Raw genomic sequence first — 23,901 nt, forward strand, 5'->3', positions numbered from 1 at the left:
AATAGAATTGCCTCTTCTTGCTTAAAAATGGGCGGGACCGACAATATCGCATGTCATCAACAACCGCTTTTGTTTTTTCGTCAAGACACGCAGAGGTGGTGAGGTAATTTCAAATCCTTTTAAAACACCCGCGTGCACGTTTTGGGACTTCTCAAACGGTTCGTTCCAGCCGAACGCAACATGGGTTGGAAGTAAACGCGGCGCTGGAGAAAGTGGCGTTTGTGGGTCGTCTGTCCATGTTACAGGCACCGGGAAGAAGAAAAGGAAGAATCTCTGCCAAGATGCTGCGATCAAACTGGGCCGTAACCCAGCTTAGTCACTCTATTCGGAAAAGGGATAGTGTCAGTACTTCCTACTGTAGTGTTTCTGCTTGACCGACGTCAAGTTGCGGGAACAGCTCGACAGACAAATAGTGAAAGTGTGAACGTCCGAAGCGAGTTAGCCACATAGCTACACAGCTACTCCTGCGGGAAGACATTTAAAATGGCGGAAGCTTGGCCCCTTCCCTCGGCCTTGGTCTTCGTGTTTCTAGGTGCGAGTGCCTGGGGCCTCGAGACCTGTCCAGCTCCTTGCTCGTGCTCCACGGGACCGGACGAGCTCCCTGTTTTGGATTGCAACAGGAGACGGCTCTCTATGGCTCCATTGGAGCCACCGTTGGGGATAACCCAAGTGTAAGTGGGTTGCCAAGTTTAAGTTGGCATGCATGTGCTGAAGTTGCTGAAGGATAACGTCACAGCACTTGACATTTTTCGTGTCTAAAGTACCTTTTAATTGTGTATGAGTTCGTTTAAATACAAAGAGCAAGTTGCTCAAGAACATTGCTGCTACCTAATTTTATAAAAGTGTAGCCCTGAGGTACACAAAACCTGTTTAAGTTTAACAAGTTTAGCAGCATGTTAAATATTGTTGCAGTTGGCATATTGACAGATGGTGGTTACTTTTGTTTGACAGAGCATCAATCAAAAGATATATGGTCATTAGGAATTTAGCTTGATTAATGGATATATATGTCATTGGATCGAGAGATACGTTATTCATTCCCTGAGGACATCAAGTTGTCACAGCTGCAATACGCAAACGTAAAGCTTCTATTGATGATATACATGCACAGGCATGGGTAATTCTGGTCCTTTAGGGACACCATCTTACATGTTTTTGATGGTTCCTTCCTTCAACACTCCCGATTCAAATGATCAGCTCTTCATCAATCTCTGCAGAAGCCTGACACAGATCCTGATCATTTGAATCGGGTGTGTTGGAGGAGGGAAACATATTAAACGTGCAGAATATTGGCCCTCGAGGACCAGGTTTGCCCATATCTGCTAGAGAACAATGACAATGTACAGTCACAAACAGCAGCAATGAGGAGGCACTGAAAGAAATGTACATGTACGGTAGTTTTAAAAAAAATGCATGTTGGTATATGGAAAGTAATGCATGTGAATGCTAAGTGAAAAGTGTATTATTGCTAGTGAGCTACAATGTTAAATACTGTCTACCCAGTCGACGTATAAATGTTCTGTTCATGTACTGTATCCTGTATTTGTATAGTAGTTCTAATGCACATTCAAACTTGACTACTTATTATGAAACAAGGATTGTTACTGTCACAAAATGAAAAAATAATACACAGCCATTTAGTACAATAATTTGATCTGTTCTATTATATGAAATTGTATTTCAGTTTAATGAACTACAATGAACTGACAGTCCTCCCCTTCCTTGGAGGAGCCTCTGCCAACATCACATCACTGTCACTGTAAGTGTTAAATCACATTATGGTACAATTTACACTCAACGTAACCCTCTTGATGCTTATACAAGACTTGATGCAAAATAAATAAACAATATGGCGATGCAGAAAGGCACCCATAGACAATTATTTGAGTCATTTGTTCCCCTAATATGCTTACATGAATAAATAATCAGTCAGTTTTCCATCTTGACTCACATGTGTGTATGTCTTGCATGATTTAGAATACACAACCGCATCTCTGAGCTCTTGATGCATCAGCTGCTGCCGTATGAGTCACTGGAGTCGCTGGATCTGACATCTAACTCCCTTTCTGAGATCAGAGTGGGAATCTTCCCATCCTTGCAGCTAAAATATCTGTAAGTTCCCAAGATTCTTTATGGTAAAAATTCAACTGGATTTATTGGTTAGAAAAGCAGAGGATTTCACAAGTTTTGTTTTCTTTGGATTTTAATTTTCCAGGAATTTGAGTAATAACAAGATCAGCGTCCTGGAGCCGGGCTGCTTCGACAATATCTCCAGCTCTTTGCTGGTGTTGAAACTTAACAGAAACAGATTGACTGTGCTTCCATCTAAAGTCTTCAAACTTTCCAGTCTGCAGTTTCTGTACGTATTGTAAAAATGCATGTAAAAATATGAAAAAGTTGTGAGGATAAAATAACACAAACCAGGTTTCCTCTGAAAATGGCAATAGGAGTACCAGGTGTTCATGTCAGGCATTTGAAAGTGACAAAGCACAAGCGATTAATTGAGACACTGGTGCCATATCAAGGCTGGTCATGTAGTTTTTCCTCTATTTATTTAAAGGTCATAAAGTGCGAAGATAATCCTGAGGTACAAATATATTGCCAAATGGAACAGCATTAGCTTAACTTATTCTTCGTGCCAAAAGACTGACTTAACATCCTTCAATTTTCTCAACCCCCCCGCCCCCCACCAAAAAAAACCCCCGCCCCATATTTATCTATGGGTCAATGGAAGCTTTTAATTTTATAATCTTTAATTAAAATTCCTTCCTATTAAGTTCGCATTCTCGTCTGCATCTCATTGCAAGCAGGTATCCCATCTTTTGTGTCGGATCAGAGCTAGGGGCTCATTGGGAAATACACGTTGCTTAAATTTGCCATTCAGTTATTCAGACTGCACCAAATATTGAGTGACAGTTTGCGCTAGGCCCTCAAACTGAGGACACAGTGTGCAATGCTGGCTGCGTTAGGAAATTAATGGTCGCAGAGGGCACCCTGCATCTCCAAACACACCCACTCTCAGTAGTGCACGGGCAACGGAGTGAACTACTTCCTTCTTCTGTGTCTAAAAATCATAGAAAATGTACTCCTACTAGCCTAATGCTGCGGTCAGACCGAACGCAAGCTTGGCGCCTGTGGTGCCGTGTTTCCAGGGTTATAATGCAGTAGAGTGAGGTAAACTTCACAGCCAGCTACCAATAGCTCCCGGAACCAAGCAAAATGGGTTGGATAATGGTTAGTGCGCTGACTTGTTCACGGCTCTTTTACTGTCAAGCAAGATGGCATTGAACGTTCGTCAAAGTAAGAATACAATCACCTCCCACCAGATTCATTAGCGATGTTTAAAATTTTTTTATTGTCTGTTGGAGGATCCTCTCCTCTTCTACGCTCAAAGCCCCGCATTGTAGCACGGCGAGCAAAAATAAACAAGGCCTGCATCACTACCTGATATTTTGTGTCCGTTCTGAACCGAGCATAATAATGCTAAATCTGTCAAAGAAACTTAGGGTAAAATTTGCGTGAACTATTTAATGCTTCACAAAGATAATGTATCTTATAACCCGCTGTGTCTTATGTAAGAAAATGTTTTAAAACTATCCCATAAATTATATTGTGTACAGAAAATGTGATTGAGACATCGCTCAAAATTATGTATGTTCGTACTCTTTGACTGAATTTCCTTTCTCTGTCACAACCTGTCAGTGAAATGAAGCGTAACAAGATCAGGATCGTGGACAGCCTGACGTTCAAAGGGATGGAAGCGTTGCAGTCACTAAAGTTGCAAAGAAATGGCATCACCAAACTCATGGATGGCGCCTTTTTTGGGCTCATTAACATGGAAGAACTGTGAGTCACTTGTAGAGTAATCCCCCCATAAGACACCACCATCAACTGCCTCTTACTCGTCTTAGCATCTTTGCCATAAATGTCAAAGATTGTTAAACATGGTTTTATGTTTCAGAGAGCTTGAGCAAAACAACCTAACGGAGGTGAACAAAGGTTGGTTATACGGCCTGCGCATGCTCCGTATCCTGCGAGTGAGCCAGAACGCTGTGGGCATCATCCGACCAGATGCCTGGGAGTTTTGCCAAAAGCTGGAGGAGCTGTGAGTGTGTTTTCTTAGCATCTGAAATAACCTCTTTTTTACGCTGGATATTCTCTGTATCCGGAGCACATTGAACAGCACACCACTGCTGTGCAATACAGTATTTCCTTGATCTAATATTGAAACATGTACGTACTTTTTGTTTTGTACAGAGACCTTTCCTTTAATCACCTGACCAGACTGGAGGACACTGCTTTTGTGGGATTAGGTCTTCTAGAGAGCTTGAACCTTAGCGAGAACGCCATCAGCCACGTGGGGGAGAGGGTGTTCAGTAGTTTGGCCAATCTGCGCACACTGTAAGTCTTACCTTATAATATAAGAATGACCTGTTCTGGTCAATAATTGGGGTCTGAACCATTCAAGATTCATCCACACATTGGATTTTTCACATTGCCATCACTGATGAATGTGAAAAATGAATCATGCTGCTTCTTCTTTTTTTTTTTTTTTTTTTTTGTAAAGCTATGTCATTTCCACAAATACTAATATATTCCAACTCATTTTTGGTCACTGTGCATTCTAAAGGAACATGGCAGGTTTGTTTGCTACACTCCTGAGCGCATATTGATCAAACTCCAGACTCGGGGGGCCAGATACGGCTCGCCACAGCATTTTATGTGGCCCGTGAATGGAAATCATGTGTGTTAACTTCAATGATCCTAAAATCTGGTGGCGGGTGACAAAAATGAGTTTGACACCCCGTTGTTATCTAGCTAGTGTAGATTCCTCATTAGTGAAAGGAGGATCGCCATAGAAATGCCCACAATTTCAGGTGTGCACCCACTAATATATTCTGTTTTGCTCTCGCTTCCTCGTTGTCCTCCGATTAGGCTGGAATCACACTGCAGCTCTCTATAATATAAGATATTGTTTAATTAGCCTTGGCTGTATTCACTGTCATTGATGTAAATTGGGGTGATCTATACATTACTCAACTAGCCACTGACTTCAATTTTTTTAAAGCGGTCTCATTCCGATCTTAAGAATCCCCCTGACCTCATTTATTCTGCCTACATTGTATCTTTTGCATGCAAAAAAATAAAGTATGTCTCTTGAGCCATGCAATGTAAATCCAGCCTGCATTCAACAGCACCGTGACATTTTATCAAATTATTTTCCCTCTTTGTTTCTTGTCATTTTCACTGTCTACCCACCAAATCTCCATCCTCTTGTTAGGAGTAGAAATGCTGCTCTATTGCTCCTACAGCACGTTGGGAATGAGTTCTTGTTCGTCAATATTCGATTCAGATTGTGATTGCCAGCAAGCAATATTGTGAGCTCTCTTGCGCCATCACAAACTAATTGAATAAACTGTAGTCTTTTCGTTGTTTGTCTATCTGCGAGGGAATGTTGTCAACTCATTTGCGGCTCGAGAAGGAGGTCAGCTGCAACAGCTTGACACACCAGCGTGGGAGCTTTCATGTGAGAGGGGAATCGGGAGAGTGCAGGAGTCCTTTCAGAGGTGCCCAAGCGTGAGGAGGGACAGACAAAAGGATCCCAGTCCCGCAAGGCATCTGCCACGTCTGTGGGCCCGTGAACTGACTTTTTTGCCAAACAGAGCCTGTTCGTTCCTCACTCATCTGAACAGAGGCTCATTGTGGAGGTGTGGCTTTTAAGCTTGGGTTGGTTGTAGGAAGAGGAGACAATCTTTCAATTTACAATTTCACTGTTTCGACTTCCTTTCTATTTTGAGTGCAGTTATTTATTTATTTTCTAAGACTCCCTTGCAATTTACATTACTTAACGCATCCCATTATGTATCGAGAAATCAAACGTTGGCGTACATTCCACTATTGACATTGTACCTTGCGAACATAGCATGGACTGACCATTGAAGGTCTCCTGGAATTTGACTTTTCGAAATGTGCTTACCACACTAAGTTCAACACACTGAACTCGGATGTCACTCCTCGTGTGTGTGTGTGTGTGTGTTTAAACCTCACATGTGACTCTTTGTTTTGGCAGGGACATCCACAATAATGAAATTTCTTGGGCCATCGAAGACTCCATCTGCGTGTTTGATGGAATGAAGAAGCTGAACACATTGTGAGGACACTGAAATGCTTGTTTATACATTTGGGTTGATGTAGATGTCTGCGTTTTGCGTTGAGCAGCCTCATTAAAAGCTGCTCTTGACAGAAGTTGTTTGCCGAGTAACTAATTCACCATTAAACATTCTTTTTTCCAGAATATTACAACAGAACAAAATCAAGTCAATCACTAAGAAAGCCTTTGAGGGTCTGGATGAGCTGGAGCATCTGTGAGTAAAATATTGCAACACCTGCTGCTTTTTTTCCCGGAGCACATTGCAGTTGCTTTTGATAAAAAAAGAAACAGACTTGCTTACAATCAACATTTTTGTCCTTTAATTTGTCAGGGATCTCGGGAGGAATGACATCATGTCAATCCATCCTGAGGCATTACTGCATACAAAGCTCAAAGTGTTGTAAGTTAAAAAAAAAAATCAACTCGTTTTTCTTGGCAAATTAATGGCAGTTTTCTCACGATATGTTTTTTGTTCCTTTCTAGCATCCTCAACACAAGCAGCCTGCTGTGCGACTGTCACATGCAGTGGCTCGGACCCTGGCTCACCAGCAGCCACTTCCTTCATTCCGTCTGTGCCGTTTGCGCCCACCCTGCCGGCTTGCTTGGTCATGATGTCCTTTCAGTCAGCCCCGAAGATTTTGTCTGTGGTCAGTGATTTTTAATGTCGACTCGATTTTGTAATCAAATTGTTCAAGTTATTTGATTCGTCATTTCAGCCCTCATAGAATTTCCGAAAGCACTCGAAGTGTGCAGTCACATCAAATAATTCAAATATAACTCATGATTATTCTTTTCACCCAATAGATGACTTCCCCAAGCCTCGGATCACCACTCATCCCGTGACATCGGTGGTCCTGCGCGGCAACAACGTGACCCTGAGCTGCGTGGCGTTGAGCAGCAGCGACTCTCCAATGAGCACAGCATGGCGGAAGGACGGCGAGGTGCTTTACGGTGCCGAGGTCCAGAACTACGCCCGGTACCAGGAAGGCGAGCTGATCTACACCACAGTGTTGCACCTCCTCAATGTCAACTTCACCGATGAGGGATGTTACCAGTGCGTGGTGTCCAACCACTTTGGCGCCAACTACTCCAACAGGGCCAGGCTCACCGTTAACGGTGAGCATGTTTACCATAAATTATTTTGCTCGCATCATGGAGAATGTCTTTGACTTTGTTTCAAATAAATAATTCCAGCCCTAGATTTGGCAGAAGGAATGCTATCAGAGCTTGATTCTGTGTCTCTACACAGAGCTGCCATCCTTCCTCAAGACCCCTATGGATCTGACCATCCGCACTGGGACGATGGCCAGACTGGAGTGTGCCGCCGAGGGCCACCCTTCGCCGCAGATCGCTTGGCAAAAGGACGGCGGCACCGACTTCCCCGCTGCCCGTGAGCGCAGGATGCATGTGATGCCGGATGACGACATCTTCTTCATCGCCAATGTGAAGACGGAGGACATGGGGGTCTACAGCTGTACTGCGCAGAACATGGCGGGCAGCTTGTCTGCCAATGCCACTCTCACTGTCCTGGGTGAGTCATAGATGACTTTTTGAATTGCGCTGCTTCATTAGGCCAGTCGTTTTGCACAGTGTTACTTCGGTGGCTGTAAAGAAGGCTCAGTGAGGCCCTGTGCTTGTGCTGTATATAGTCAATAGCATCAACATCAAAGATCTTAGCAGACAAGTCTAAAACTCGTAATGCTTCTCAATCTTTATTGAGTCAAGGCACATTTTCTACATTTGAAAAATTGGCACACCACCAGTATGCTCGGGCAAAGCAATATAACATTGTAAAAAGTACTGCTTTGGCGCCATCTTGAAGGCACCTTGGTTCCAAGGAAGTAGGCTGAAGTGAGGAAACATCAGTTAAACAAAAGTAGGGCTTTGCTATCTTTTAGAGTTGAGGCTCTTATAAACCCATCTAAGGAGGTGTTCATTATTTGCGGATTTTTTTTTTGGACAGGACCATGTATACACTGACGTAACCAATTAACTGAGTGGGAACTTTGGGCACATTGCCGTTTTATTACTGGTAATAGATGGGAATCACGTAATCCAGCAATAACGTCCTCTGCTATTGCAGAAACTCCTTCATTTATGAGGCCCTTGGAGGATAGAACCGTGGCCAGAGGTGAAACGGCTGTGCTTCAGTGCATAACTGGAGGCAGCCCCGCCCCACGTTTAAACTGGACCAAAGACGATGGTCCCCTGGTGCTGACGGAGCGCCACTTCTTTGCCGCTGCCAATCAGCTCCTAATCATAGTCGACGCAGGCCCCAGTGATGCCGGCAAGTACACTTGCATCATGTCCAACACGCTGGGAACTGAGCGTGGCCACATCTACCTGGCCGTCTCGCCATCGCCCAACTGTGACACCGGTGCTGGGTACAACGAGGACGGCTGGACCACCGTGGGTATCGTGGTGATCGTGGTGGTATGCTGCGTGGTTGGGACCTCACTGGTGTGGGTCATTGTCATCTATCACATGCGCAGGAAAAGTGAAGACTACAGCATCACCAACACGGGTTAGCAATTGGTTAATACTGTACCCGCCCCCAAAAATGATTGACAACTTGTGAATCATTTCACATTTCAACTTTGATGGTTTCTTTCCCCAGATGACATGAATTTACCACCAGACATTCCCAGCTACCTCTCTTCTCAGGGGACTTTGTCAGAACCTCCGGAAGGCTACAGCAACTCTGAGGCCGGCAGCCATCAGCAGCTCATGCCTACTTTCTCAAATGGATACATACACAAGGGCACAGACAGTAAGCCAACCAACTCAAACGGCAAATACACACACAATTGTGTCTTGCTTCTGGGTTTGTAATGCTTAACATTGTTATCAAAGTGAAATAGGGTACACATTTTAAACAAAAAAAATTTAACGCCAAAAAGGTGAGACCCACGATAGCAGCAATGATTAATTGCTCACTTAAGTCAAGTCAAGTCAACAGTATTTATAGAGCACTTTCAAACAGCCATCGCTGCATACAAAGTGCTGTACATGGAGCAATTTAACATGCACAATAAACAGTAAGACAAATCATAAATCACATGCCTTTTAAAATCAAGTCGAAATTATTTTATATCCCTTAATCACAGAAAAGTCTCAAAGCGTTTCACATGCCCCCAGTGGACAAATGTTAACGACATCCTCTGATCAGCGCCTCCAAGGATGTAATCCACCTCATGGCTTGTCCAGATCAGTTGGCACACAATCTGTACAGCCACAGCTGCATTTAAAAGAAGATACAAGCTGAACCTATACCTGCTTGACTTATAAGTTTGTACGTGAGGATAGCAACCTCTAGTGGCCAAACCTAATATCTGCAGCTCACATGTACTTGTGGTGTTTCATAATGAAAAATTAAGTCTTATAATCTAGCTAGCTGGTTCGCCGCCCTCCGGGCGGCTCATCAGCTAGTTCCTGCGGAAGGCTGGTAAGGTGGGCCTTTGGCCCACAAAAGTGTTGTTGCTTGGTTCAACTTTTTGTTCATCTTCATTGCTTATCGCGAAAATAAAGAGATGTTTAGCTCTACTGAATAACTAACAATTTTATTGCAATGCTTGTGGGGGAGACGACATTTTTTCGCTAAGATGCCCGCGCGATCGTAGTGAGCCACTGCCTGAGCGGCGCAGTGGCGGCGCGCAGCGGCACGGTGAATTAAGTACGTTTTGAAAAGGGACAGACGGAAGGACAGACCGCGTGCGGGACGACGAGCAATATATATATAGATCTCGAAATATTTGATGGTTTGTGGCAGAGTATATTTACACATTACAACTAAATGACATGGTGGATATACACCAGTGAATATGTAACAGTCTGTCAATATTGCACGTAACCGAGAAAAGGCCATCAATCTGGTCTATTGTAAAGTGTTCGAGACTCAGTGTCCCGTGGGTGTCGCAGGTGTGTGCTACGGAGACGCAGGCAGCGAGGTGGAAACTGACGGCAACGGGCGGCTTCACTGCCGGGTGGGTTCTCTGTTCACGGGCCGTAGCAGCTTCCAGCCTGGTGAGGCTTGTGACGGACCAGCTGGAGGCCCCTCAGGTCCGTTTGTCATATGGCTGTCTTCTCCTTTTGCTTGGCTTTTTGAGTCATTTGCGTTCTATCCTGAGCCTTTGTAAATATTGCCAGTCCATAGAATTACAAAGATTGGGGTAAAATCGAATAAAAATTAAGTTTGATCAGAAACTGTACCAAATAGAATTTTTCATGGTCGATCTCACACAACAAAATGATTCAAGTTGGAAGTGCATACCTTTCTACGTTGCGCCAGAACCCTCACGTGTAATAGATCGAAAAGATGGAGCTTTCAGGCTGTCAGTATTTGTATGGGGCTTGTTAACCACCCATCCATCCATCATCTACCGCGGGGCCGGGTCGCGGGGGCAACAGCTTTAGCAGGGAAGCCCAGACTTCCCTCTCCCTAGCGACTTCTTCCAGCTCTCCCGGGATCCCGAGTCGTTCCCAGGCAAGCTGGGTGACATAGTCTGTCCAGCGTGTCCTGGGTCTTCCTCGGGGTCTCCTCCCGGTGGGACATGACCGGAACACCTCACCGGGGAGGCGCTCAGGAGGCATCCGAATCAGATGCCCAAGCCACCTCATCTGGCTCCTCTCGATGTGGAGGAGAAGCGGCTCGACTCTGAGCCCCTCCCGGATGACTGAGCTTCTCACCTTATCTCTAAGGGAGAGCCTGGACACCCTGCGGAGAAAACTCATTTCGGCCGCTTGTATCCGGGATCTCGTTCTTTCGGTCACGACCCATAGCTCGTGATCGTAGGTGAGGGTTGGGACGTAGATCGACCGGTAAATTGAGAGCTTCGCCCTTTGGCTCAGCTCCTTCTTCACCACGACAGACCGATACAACGTCCGCATCACAGCAGACGCTGCACCGATCTGCCTGTCGATCTCCCGCTCCCTCCTACCCCCACTCATGAACAAGACCCCAAGATACTTGAACTCCTCCACTTGGGGTAAGATCTCCTCCCCGACCCGGAGGGGGCACTCCACCCTTTTCCGACTGAGGACCCTGGTTTCAGATTTGGAGGTGCTGATTTTCATCCCAACCGCTTCACACTCGGCTGCGAAACGCTCCAGTGAGAGTTGGAGAGCCCCGTTTGAAGGAGCCAACAGTACCAAATCATCTGCAAAAAGCAGTGATGCAATACTGAGGCCCCCAAAACGGACCCCCTCAACGCTTCGGCTGCGCCTAGAAATTCTGTCCATAAAGGTTATGAACAGAATCGGCGACAAAGGGCAGCCTTGGTGGAGTCCTACCCCCACTGGAAACGATGCCGGCAATGCGAACCAAACTCTGACATCGGTGGTATAGTGACCGAACAGCCCGTATCAGGGGGGTTCGGTACCCCATACCCACGAAGCACCCCCCACAGAACTCCCCGAGGGACACGGTCAAACGCCTTCTCCAAGTCCACAAAACACATGTAGACTGGTTGGGCGAATTCCCACATAGGACCCTGCTAAGGGTGTAGAGCTGGTCCACTGTTCCACGGCCGGGACGAAAACCACACTGCTCCTCCTCAATCTGAGGCTCGACTTCCTGACGGACCGTCCTCTCCAGCACCCCTGAATAGACCTTACCAGGGAGGCTGAGGAGTCTGATCCCTCTGTAGTTGGAACACACCCTCTGGTCCCCCCTTTTAAAAAGAGGGAGTACCACCCCGGTCTGCCAATCCAGAGGCACTCTCCCCGTTGACCACGCGATGTTGCAGAGGCGTGTCAACCAGGACAGCCCCACAACATCCAGAACCTTGAGGAACTCCGGGCGGATCTCATCCACCCCTGGGGCCCTACCACCGAGGAGCTTTTTAACCACATCGGTGACTTCAACCACAGAGATAGGAGAGCCCACCTCAGAGTCCCCAGGCTCTGCTTCCTCCAAGGAAGGCGTGTTGGTGGAGTTGAGGAGGTCTTCGAAGTACTCTGCCCACCGGTTCACAACGTCCCGAGTCGAAGTCAGCAGCCCCCCATCCCCACTGTACACAGTGTTAGTGGTGCACTGCTTCCCCCTCCTGAGACGTCGGATGGTGGACCAGAATTTCCTCAAAGTCGGCTTCCATGGCCTCACCGAACTCTTCCCACGCTCGGGTTTTTGCCTCAGCGACCACCGAAGCCGCGGTCCGCTTGGCCAGTCGATACCCGTCAGCTGCCTCTGGGGTCCCACAGGCCATAAAGGCTCGATAGGACTCCTTCTTCAGCTTGACAGCATCCCTTACTGCTGGTGTCCACCAGCGAGTACGGGGATTGCCGCCACGACAGGCACCAACCACCTTACGGCCACAACTCAGATTGGCCGCCTCAACAATAGAGGCACGGAACATGGTCCACTCGGGCTCAATGTCCCCCGCCTCCCCCGGAACATGGGAAAAGCTATGTCGGAGGTGGGAGTTGAAACTCCTTCTGACAGGGGATTCCGCCAGACACTCCCAACAAACCCTCACTATACGTTTGGGTCTGCCAGGACGGACCGGCATCTTCCTCACCATCGGAGCCTACTCACCACCAGGTGGTGGTCAGTTGACAGCTCCGCCCCTCTCTTCACCCGAGTGTCCAGAACATGCGGCCGCAAATCCGATGATACAACTACAAAGTCGATCATTGAACTGCGGCCTAGGGTGTCCTGGTGCCAAGTGCACATATGGACACCCTTATGTTTGAACAAGGTGTTCGTTATGGACAATCCGTGACGAGCACAGAAGTCCAATGACAAAACACCACTCGGGTTCTGGCCGGGGGGGCCGTTCCTCCCAATCACGCCCCTCCAGGTCTCACTGTCATTGCCCACGTGAGCATTGAAGTTCCCCAGTAGAACAAGGGAGTCCCCAGCAGGAGTACTCTCCAGCACACCCTGCAAGGACTCCAAAAAGGGTGGGTATGCTGAGCTGCTGTTTGGTGCATATGCACAAACAACAGTCAGGACCCGTCCACCCACCCGAAGGCGGAGGGAGGCAACCCTCTCGTCTACCGGTGTGAACCCTAATGTACAGGCACTGAGCCGGGGGACAATGAGTATGCCCACACCTGCTCTGCGCCTCTCACCGTGAGCAACTCCAGAGTGGAAGAGAGTCCAACCCCTCTCGAGAGAACTGGTACCAGAACCCAGGCTGTGTGTGGAGGCAAGTCCGACTATATCCAGTCGGAAATTCTCTGCCTCACACACCAGCTCTGGCTCCTTCCCTGCCAGAGAGGTGACATTCCATGTCCCAAGAGCTAGCTTCTGCAGCCGAGGATCGGACTGCCAGGGTCCCCGCCTTTGGCTGCCGCCCAGCTGACATTGCACCCGACCCCTTTGGCCCCTCTCATGGGTGGTGAGCCCATGGGAAGTGGGACCCACGTTGCCTCTTCGGGCTGTGCCCGGCCGGGCATGGGTGTAGGCCCGGCCACCAGGCGCCCGGCCACCAGGCGCCCGCCAACGAGCCCCACCTCCAGGCCTGGCTCCAGAGGGGGGCCCCGGTGACCCGCGTCCGGGCAAGGGAAACCTATATCCATTTATTTCAATCTTTGAGCTGGGTCTTTGAGCCGTGCTTTGTCTGGCCCCCTCGCCATGACACCTGTTTGCCATGGGTGACCCTGCCTAGGGCATAAAGCCCCAGACAACTTGGCTTCTAGGATCATTGGGACGCACAAACCCCTCCACCAAGGATAAGGTGACAACTCACGGAGGGGGTTAACCACCCAAAAAAAAAAAAAAAAAAACGACATGAGGAAGATGAAGGGTGGCACATCATAACCTATGCTAGCCTTTATTGCAGTTGGTGAAGTGAACCCTGTAAACTTTATGCGTCTTGTATCATAAGGTGCGGCAGGCCCGCTGGTCATTTGCTCTGACTGCTATGACAACGCCAACATCTACGCTCGCACGCGGGACTACTGCCCCTACGCCTACCTGGGCGAAGATAACAGCATGGACACAGATCTGCCGGGCTTCAAGGAGAGTTTCGGTGCGCGCGCTCGGCAAGAGGACATCTCTGTGGACCGCCTCCTTGGCAAACAAGACTCTGAGAGAACCGGCAGCCAGACGTCATTTGAAGAGTGTGCAAGTGGTAAGATCTGTTTGCTACACTCCAATTTTCTGTTCTCGTAATGCAAGTTGTGTGGCATGTGCTGTTGAAAATGGTGGCCCATTCATTCTGTCTCGTCACGGGTGGATAAACACTACGTTGAATAGTTTGTAAATGTGCAAAACTCAGAACGGGTCACTCACACACACATTTTAGTTGTGGGGCTGTCCTTGTTGAAACAAATACCCCAAGTGACTCTCCTGTGATAATTGTTTCCATCTCTTTACATCCTCTCTGGGCCTTTCTTTTGCCCCCTTTTCTTTAATAGACGTCCTCAGCAACCCTGTGTGGGGCGAAAGACAAAACTGGAAGCCCCCCGCGAGCAGGACAGTTCCTCAACCGGAGGATGCGGGGGCGAGCACGCCCAACCACAGACTAGCCCTGAAAAGGACTCACCCTCAGGACCGTCCGGCACCCACATAGGACCACCCCTTCCATGTACACCCGCCCAACCTCACTCCTGCACCCACTACCTCCTTAAACACTCTGCCAAAGATTCCCTCTGAGAGTGTTTGTGCATCGCTCGCCTCTCAATGAACAAAGGTGACCTCTGGCCATCACTTGTGCTGAACGCCGTTAATGTAAGATTTGGAGGGACATTTTTATGTACACTGTGAAGGGAGCCATCCTTGAGATATCACCAAGTCGCCAGAGGTCACCAAGTGAAGACTGCGTAGAGACCGTGATGCCGCAATGTGCCGTGTTATTACCATTGCATATGAATATAACCTCAACTTTCCACGGTCATCCAGCCTTCCTTTTCAAGCAGTTTACAGAGTGGCAGTGCCTTTATTTTATGTGACAATCATGTTTTTCTTCTTTTATTAGTGTCACCTCTATTTGAGGCGACACGCGCACTGATCCGTCTCCCCTTCACCGCTCACAAGCACTTAATTTAACAGTAATCTTTCATTATTACTGAACCCACAATCCTTCTGCAGAGAAAAGGTTGGCACTGTGAACAAAAAGTGTAGAATGTATTTTATACAATTCTGTACAGGCTAGTAATCTGTTATATTTTATGCTTTGTCTGTACCCTCAACCCCCTTTCAAAAAAACAGTTCGCAACTTATTTTACCCAGGAAGTTTCTTGTGAGATATACAGTGGAACCCCAAACGTTCAAAGAGCTTTTGGCAGTACAGGCAACCTTTTAAGTGACATTCCTGTCATATGCATGTAAGGAGAAACGTTTCGCTCTATATCAGGCCATCCTTTTTCTTTCAGTTAGTCCTCACTAGGGTCACAATTGAGCTGGAGCCGTGAGTCGAACAAGCACCTTGAGAGGCAGACTGGATAACCCCTCCCAATAAGTTGAATTTGTGCCAGGCGCAAAACCCTTCTCATGAACCGGATGGGTAATGTTTCAAGTGTCATCCCTATCTGTTATACAAGTGTAAAGAGAAGATGAGCAGGAGCCACTTAAGAAAAAGAAAGTAAAATTACTCGCCTGCAATGGAGAAGGGAATAGGGTGTTTTACAAAGCCATATGTCCCCCAGCATACAAAAAGACTCGTGAGTAAGCTCGACAACTTTTCCTGGTTGCAACAAAATCCACAAACAAGCCAAAGAAAATGCAATGTAATCACAGCTTCTGTTTGAGTGTGTATCGTCAAATTCTTCAACATAACTACGCACACAATGTTTTCAAGTATCATTCTGATATTTCTCCCCCGTCTTACAAGTCGTTAGCCCAACCGCATAGTTCCCAAAGTCCTGTTTGACTGTTTTTCGGATGTTATTTTGAATTCATGTTGTGGCAGCAAGTTAAAAATGACTACTCATTTTGCTCATTAGGCTAAAGATATTAGTAAAAAGCCAACAAAACATGCTTGCTCACAATGTGTTATCCATCCATCCATTTTCCGAACCGCTTGATCCTCACTAGGGTCGCGGGGGGTGCTGGACCCTATCCCATCTATCTTCGGGCAGTAGGCGGGGGACACCCTGAATCGGTTGCCAGCCAATCGCAGGGCACACAGAGACGAACAACCATGCGTGCTGACACTCACACCTAGGGACAATTTAGAGCGCCCAATTAGCCTGCCATGCATGTTTTTTGGAATGTCGGAGGAAACCGGAGCACCCAGAGAAAACCCACGCAGGCCCGGGGAGAACATGCAAACTCCACACAGGGAGGCCGGAGCTGGAATCGAACCCAATACCTCTGCACTGTGATACCGACGTGCTAACCACTGGACTACCGGGCCGCCACAATGTGTTATTGATTTCTGAAAACATTCAAATGAGGCTAACAAAGTGTGAAATGAAATTAATCACTGCTGAGACTGCCCTTTGAAAAATATTCTTCAAACTCGCATGTACAACGTTGGGGTTCCTTCGACTTTGGGGAGGACTGGCTGTACTTTATCTCACTATTATGTCAAATGCAGCATACGTAACTGAAACAATGTCATCCTCTGTCACCTTTTTTTGCACTTGGAATTTGTTGCTCCGCTGGGGACATTGCACACGTTACTCATTTTGTTGTTTTACCACAAAACGGTACCGTCCTTTAAAATGGGGACCCTCTCAAGTCTCACAGTGGTAGGTTGAGTGTCTCCTCCCCCTTCCATCACTTGTTTATGTAAGCAGTCAAACCTCAGAAGCCTTATGTGCATTTACAATTTATTTTTTTTACTATTATGTTTACTTGTTAATTCTTAGTTCACATTCCAGATGTACATTTGTTTTTTTTTGTTGTTCTACATGGACCTATCTCTGTTCACTTTGGATGTTTTCAAAAGTTGATATCGTCGCATGACGTTATTGTTGGCATTTCACTGTCATTTCGTTTCGTTTTCCTCAATACCAAAGCTTACAACTAAAGTTAAATTAAAGAAACGTCTGCAGTGTGTGTGCGCGCACGTTCGTGTGCTTGAGAGCGAGACACACACACGTTTATTTCTAGTTCTATTTTGAGACCGTGTACATTGTGCAAAGCATGTTTAATCAAACATGAAAAGTTTTTGTTACATAGCTATTATAAGACAATAAACATTGTGTTCGACAACACTCTGAATTTGTTTTTTCCCCCTTCCCTCCCACGTCACACTGTATTGCTCTCAAACATCCCACTTTAAAGGTCAGTGTGACCCGCTGTATGTTTCGTCAGAATTTTTTTTATGTTGGTTTCAGAATTTAGAACTTCAGAATGGGTCAATATTACTGTTTGTGTATGCTTAAATGTGACATAAAACCAAGGCCAGAAAAAGATTTTTTCATGTAATAAACGAGGTGCAATGATTAATCGATCACAAATCAATTATCTGAATGATAGTTCATTTTAGATGAACTGTTTTGAGACCTGGTATAAAATCTTTTTTTTTTTTGAAAATAATTTCTTTGAAAGACTTGCCAATTTGAACTAATGTCCTGTTTTTATAATAATAATAATACATTGTATTTGAAAGCTCTTTTCATCTCACTCAAAGACACTTTACAAGAGCATAAAAACACAGGATAAAAATGTGCATTTAAAACAAGCATACATAATTTACAAAAGTTCATTTGGATGAACAAAAGAAAAATTGGTAAAAAAGATTAAAAGGTATTAAAAGCATAGCGGAACAGGTGAGTTTTTAGGGATGATTTGAAGGATTGGAGGTCAGTACAGTTGCGGATGTGTTGTGGTAGAGCGTTCCAGAGGGTGGGGGCGGCGACAGAGAAGGCTCGGTCCCCCCAGGTTTTGAGCTTGGTCACGGGGATGGCGAGGAGGTTTGTGTTTGAGGAGCAGAGATTGCGGGAAGGAGTGTATTGGTAAAGAAGGTCGGAAAGATAGGAGGGTGCCTGATTGTGAAGGGCTTTATAGGTGAGTATGAGCAGTTTAAATTGAATACCCTGGGGAACAGGGAGCCAGTGGAGGTTTTTAAGGACAGGGGTGATGTGATCACGAGTGCGGGTATGGGTGAGTAGGCGGGCGGTGGCATTCTGGATGTACTGTAGTTTATTGAGGAGTTTGAAGGTTGTACCATAGAGAATGCTATTGCAGTAGTCAAGGCAGGAGGTGATGAAGGCGTGGATGAGGGTTTGAGCAGGGTTGAAAGAAAGTGATGGGCGGAGACGAGCAATGTTTTTGAGGTGGAAGAAAGCAGTTTTGGTGGTTTGGTTGATGTGTTGATCGAAAGAGAGGTTATTATCAAAAAGGACCCCGAGGTTGCGACAGTGAGAGGAGGAGGACAGGGTGAAGTTATCTATAGTGAGGGTAAAGTTGGTGGTTGTTTGGGTGAGGGACCGAGGACCGATTATAAGCAGTTGAGATTTAGTACAGTTAAGAGTGAGAAAGTTTGTTTGCAACCAGGATTTGACATCTGAGAGACAGTTACACAGGGTGGAGTGGGTTGTTGGGGTAAATGATTTGGTGGATATGTACAATTGGACATCATCAGCCTAGCAGTGGAACTGGAGACCATGATGACGTATGATTTGGCCGAGGGGTAAAAGATAGAGAATGAAGAGAAGTGGACCAAGCACAGAACCCTGGGGGACACCTTGGGACAGTGGGGCAGTGTAGGAAGAGCAGTTGTTTATGTGTATGAATTGTTTCCAGTCTGTGAGATAAGAGTGTAGCCAGGTAAGGACTTTGTCGGTGATGTTTAGGGATTGTAGGCGAGAGAGTAGGATGGAATGGTTGATGGTGTCAAAGGCAACTGTAAGGTCAAGAAGGATGAGGATGGAGAGTAGGCCGGAGTCAGAGGCGAGGAGGAGGTCATTGGTGATTTTAAGGAGAGCTGTTTCAGTGCTGTGTTGTGTGCGGAATCCAGATTGAAATTGTTCAAAAAGATGGTTGTTGTTTAGGTAAGTTTTAATTTGAGATGTGACAGCACGTTCTATGACTTTGGACAGAAAGGGAAGGTTGGAGATGGGTCGAAAGTTGCTCATGATGTCAGGGTTGAGTCCGGGTTTTTTTGATGATGGGGGTTACGGCAGCCAGTTTGAGTGAGGAGGGGACATAGGCAGAGTTGAGGGAGGAGTTGACAATGTTCATGACGAGGTGGGAGTTGGTGGGAAAGCAGTGCTTGACAAAGGAAGATGGGATGGGATCCAGTGTGCAGGTGGAGGAGTTCATTGTTGAAATGATATTGGTGAGTTCGGCTATGGAGACAGGTGTGAATTCAGAGAGAGGTGAAGTAGTTGGAGTGATGGATGCTGGTAGGAAGGGAGGGGGGACAGGTGAGGTGGTGAGTGAACTGTAGAGGATGTCGATTTTGGATAGAAAGTGGGATAGGAATGAGTTGCATTTGTCAACGGTGAAAGAGGTTGAAATATTGTCGCTGGGTTTGAGGAGTTTGTTGACGGTGGAGAAGAGAGCCTTTTGGTTGTTGGAGTCGGTGTGTATTTGGTTGGAGTAGTAGGTGGAAATGCTGGAGTGTAGTGCGGTCTTGTATAACTGAAGGTGATCAGTGTAGGCGAGGAGATGAACAGTTAAACAAGATTTTTTATAGAGTCTTTCTAACTGGCTTTTTCGGGTTATAAGTTTGCGGAGTTCTGGGGTGTACCAGGGGGCTGAGCGAGTGAAGGAGACAGATTTGGTTTTGATGGGGGCGAGTTGGTTAAGACAGGAGGAGAGAGTGCTGTTGTAGTAGTTGGTGAGAACAGTGGGGTCATGGGACAGTGGAGGAGGTAGTATGGACAAGTGGTTGAGGACGGAGGTAGAGAAGTCAGTTGGGGAAACGGATTTGAGGTTTCTGAACGATATGGTGCGCTTTACCTTGGGAATGGGGGTAGGGAGGTGGAGGTCCAGAGTGATAGCCAGGTGATCGGAAATGTTGAGGTTGGTGCTAGAGAGTTTTTCATTGGTGAGACCGGTGGAATAAACCAAGTCCAGAGTGTGACCGTGGGTGTGGGTGGGGAAGTTGACATGTTGAGTGAAGTTAAGGCAGTCCAAAAGGTCAAGAAATTCAGAGGCATGTTTGCAGTTGGTATCGTCGATGTGGAAGTTAGTCGCCAAGGAGCAGAGTGAAAGGTGAGATAAGTGAAAGCTGTGTGACAAAATCTGAGAAGTCTGATAAAAATGATGGGTTGAATTTTGGGGGACGGTAAATGACAGCAATGACCAGGGGGGAGCGACCAGGGAATTTGAAGGTGATGTGTTCAAAGGACTCAGTGGGTGAGGTGGATATAGTGCTGATTTTAAACTCTATTTTATGGACTGATGCCACCCCACCACCTCGGCCAGTGAGGCGGGGCTTGTCGATGTAGGTGTAACCAGGTGGGGTGGCTTGGTTGAGTGAGAAGTAGTCCAGGTGTTTGTGCCAGGTTTCGGTGACAAAGAGGAAGTCCAGGTTATTGTCAGTTATGAATTCGTGTAAGATGAGTGCTTTGTTGTTGAGTGAGCGGGTGTTAAATAGAGCCAGTTTGAGGATTTTGTGGTGTGTGGGTGACAGTGTGGATTGGGGGAGTGGGCGGAGGTTGGTATTTGATATTTTAAGACATTTTCTCTTGTTATCATAGTAGTGCGGGTGTCTGGCTGTGATGATGGATTGAATGGGGTAGATGGCAGCAGGATCAGGATGAGACAGTGACAACTGGGGCCTGTAGAGGGGACTATGGCAAGCTGAAGTGCCGGGTGTTGGTAAAGTGGAGGAAGGGAAAGGTGCAGGTGTGTGATTTGTGATTAGTCAGCTTGTGTAGTGGTGGACAGCATGCTGGACATTTGCTGCCAGTATTCTGCTGCCTAATTTGTTGGGGTGAAAACCGTCCGCCTTTAAAAGGGATGGACGGCGCCAAAATATATCAAAATTGTCAATGAAGCCCACATTATGTGTCCTGCAGGCAGTTTGTAGCCAGGTGTGGAGGCTAAGAATACGGCTGAAAATGCCCATGCCACGGTGCGGAGAGAGTGGGCCGCTAATGAAAATTGATTTCCCGGTCGAGGTAAGGAACTGAAGAAGTTTGTTGAAGTGACCTTTGGTGATTTCTGACTGCCGGTGGGATGCATCAACGCAGCCTACATGTACAATAATTTGATGGACAGATGGTGGGAGTAGATGAAGCAGGCTGGGGAGTTTTGCGAGGATGATGGGAACAGGGGCTCCGGGGAAGCAGTGTGTTGTTGCGTTGAAGAATCTGAGGTTTCGGGTTATGGAGTCACCAACAATCAGGGTGGTCGGAGGAAAAAGGGGGCGAAGTGGACAGGCAGGGGTGGGTGAAGGGAGAGTGGATCCTGGCGCAGGTTCAGTCTGTGGCGGTGAAGTGGAGGGGGAAGTGTGCGGGAGTAGACCAGGGACAGTGCGCTGCGGGGCCGGAGTGAACTGAGGGATAGAACGGCGGTGAGCAATGGAGGAGAAAGGGTGGACAGGATTTTCTGACACAGGTTCATGGGGAGTGGAGCTGGACATGAACCTGGGCTTGGCACCCAGTCGTGCCCAGGTGTCATCTGGATCGAGGAGTGGCAGGGAGTCTTCGGGTGCGGGATCAGGAGTGGTGGTCTTGTCAAATGTGGGAGAAGCAGGTTTGGCGGCAGCAGCTGTGTCGGTGAAAGATGGCAACTCTGGTTGTCCAGGACCGAAGATGATTGTGTCTATCTGCAGCTCACCATCTCGGATATAGTGAAGTGTGGAGATTCTCTGCTCCAGTTCAGCAATCTTTTTGGCAAGGCGGATGCAGCTGCTGCAGCCGGACGTAGAGGCAAGAGGAGGCATGCGTAAAGTATGGTGTAGGTCGACTGGTGTTTTAGCTAGCAGTGGGTGGTCTGGCTAGCAGCGAGTGGTTTGGCTAGCAGCGGGTGGTTTGGCTAGCAGCAGGTTTAGCATGCAGCAGATCGTTTGGCGAGCAATAGGTCGTTTGGCTTCCACCGTTGAGCGAGTTGGTTCGTGCTCTCTCTCGCCGTTCGCCGTCGTTCGGTGGCTCGATAGCTGGTGCTCACCCTCGCCGATTCGCCGTCGCCCGGTGGCTCGCCGTTCGGTGGCTCGCCGTTCGGTGGCTCGCTAGCTGGTACTCTCCCTCGCCGTTCGCCGTCGTTTGGTGGCTCGCTAGCTGGTGCTCTCCCTCGCCGATTCGCCGTCGCCCGGTAACCCGCCGTTCGGTGGCTCGCTAGCTGGTACTCTCCCTCGCCGTTCGCTGTCGTTCGTTTTTGAATAAAGGTAGAGAAATTATTTTTTAAATCCTATTCATTGGAGAATCGAAAACAATAAAACAAATCTACGGATTCATTGATTACTAAAATAAACATTCGTTGCAGCCAAATTTGACCGGCAACATAATGAGCGTCACATTGAGTGCATCCACGGTGCCCGGGTTAAGTCGTCCCCTTTAATGAACTCAGGATGACAGCACTGACATATGACAGTGCTCTGAATCACTGTGCTGACACCACGCGGCTCCATTCAAGCGCACAGATCATTTATCATACAACCATAAAAATGACATTTACTGTGTTCTTTTACTTCATACGAAACAACTTTCTACGTTCCTACAAACTGTGAGGAACAACATGCAAACATGCCGTACCTCCAGTGTTTGCAATTAAACAGCACTGGAACTCATTAAATATCAATTATGCACGAACAAGGGAGCATATGAAAAAAAAGGTTGCAGATAAAGGACACGACTGATAATAATTCATGACTGATTTTGTCGTGCACTGGAATGTCGTTAAATGCAGATGAGCAAAAATATGTGTGTAATGCAGCATGGTGCCTACATAAATAAAACTGGTGGGAACTGGAGCAGGAAATTGCATGGTAGCTCCATCATTTGGTGGCGCTGCAGGAAAATTGCACGGTGTACTGTAATTATAAGAACATAAAGTAATTATAAATAGAATTACAAATACTTCACAGTTGGCATGAATTGAATGCCCATTGTGCTGCTACCTACCTTTGCCACCTAGGGGCAGTGTAAGACAGATTTTATATGGACCTCTGTACAAAATAGATGAGGTTAGCTCCTCACAGAGGATAAAGAATATATCACTGTGAGTACTTTAATATTCACGGGTGTACATAAAATGTCAGTGTGGTTCTCAAAAGAGCACCGACGGCTCTGCTGCAACAAGTTCGGTTACTATTTCACAGCGAATTTTGTCATTAATAGAGGAGCCAGCCTAGTCAATCCAACTGCCACAACAGTTGTTCATAGGCTACCATGCAATGTGTGGGAGGGATAAAAATAAAAGAGAAACAAGTAATACTGACAATCCGTTACTGAGCTTTTATTTTGAAAAGTCGGCACTGGGAAGCAATTGTTATGATCCTGACTTGACTTCAAATTTATTCTGGCCTAATCTATTCTTAGTGAGCAAAAGTGTGCTGACATACTTGAACTGGAGCACACTATTCAATTTACAGTGCTCATGTGCACTAGCATATCGCTTATGCGCACCAGTGATCATATTGAATGTTTAAATGTGTTGCTGCACCATTTCTGTTCAAATATCAGTTGCTTAAAGGGTAATAAGCAACTGTATGGTTCTCATTATGTCACAGGTGTCAAACTCTGGCAAGAGAGTGGGTCACTGTCCCGCATGTTTTCGATGTGTCCCCCCTCCAACACACCTGATTCAGATGATCAGGATCATTGTCACACGCCTGCAGAGCATTCTTATGAGCTGATTGGTTGAATAAGGCGTTTTGGAGGAGGGAAACACCTCAAACACGCAAGATGGTGGCCATCAAGGACCGTACTGTGCCACCTGTGCATTAGGTTTTAGCCTGAGC

General features: G+C 46.8%; 1 protein-coding gene across 1 annotated transcript; it reads left to right on the forward strand.

Annotated features, from left to right (window-relative positions):
• Window positions 1–47: 47 nt before the first annotated feature.
• Window positions 48–17,254, forward strand: lrig2 (leucine-rich repeats and immunoglobulin-like domains 2). The gene is made up of 18 exons (XM_052075079.1): window positions 48–671; window positions 1,685–1,759; window positions 1,978–2,112; window positions 2,216–2,359; window positions 3,703–3,846; window positions 3,962–4,105; window positions 4,258–4,401; window positions 6,071–6,151; window positions 6,294–6,365; window positions 6,483–6,551; window positions 6,635–6,798; window positions 6,956–7,267; window positions 7,401–7,682; window positions 8,235–8,675; window positions 8,769–8,921; window positions 10,070–10,210; window positions 13,981–14,226; window positions 14,513–17,254. Exons 1-18 carry the CDS (start codon window positions 484–486, stop codon window positions 14,665–14,667), a joined length of 3,090 nt encoding a protein of 1,029 aa, XP_051931039.1. The 5' UTR covers window positions 48–483; the 3' UTR covers window positions 14,668–17,254.
• Window positions 17,255–23,901: the final 6,647 nt, after the last annotated feature.

Source organism: Hippocampus zosterae, chromosome 9 (assembly GCF_025434085.1).
Source record: "Hippocampus zosterae strain Florida chromosome 9, ASM2543408v3, whole genome shotgun sequence".
Lineage (NCBI taxonomy): Eukaryota > Metazoa > Chordata > Actinopteri > Syngnathiformes > Syngnathidae > Hippocampus > Hippocampus zosterae.

Excerpts from the sequence above, each read along its gene's own strand:
- lrig2 (XM_052075079.1), top strand. The coding sequence starts at position 484 with ATGGCGGAAGCTTGGCCCCTTCCCTCGGCCTTGGTCTTCGTGTTTCTA. Across the intron at positions 672-1,684 it reads CCGTTGGGGATAACCCAAGT|TTTAATGAACTACAATGAAC; the intron begins GTAAGTGGGTTG and ends ATTGTATTTCAG. Across the intron at positions 6,152-6,293 it reads ATGAAGAAGCTGAACACATT|AATATTACAACAGAACAAAA; the intron begins GTGAGGACACTG and ends TCTTTTTTCCAG.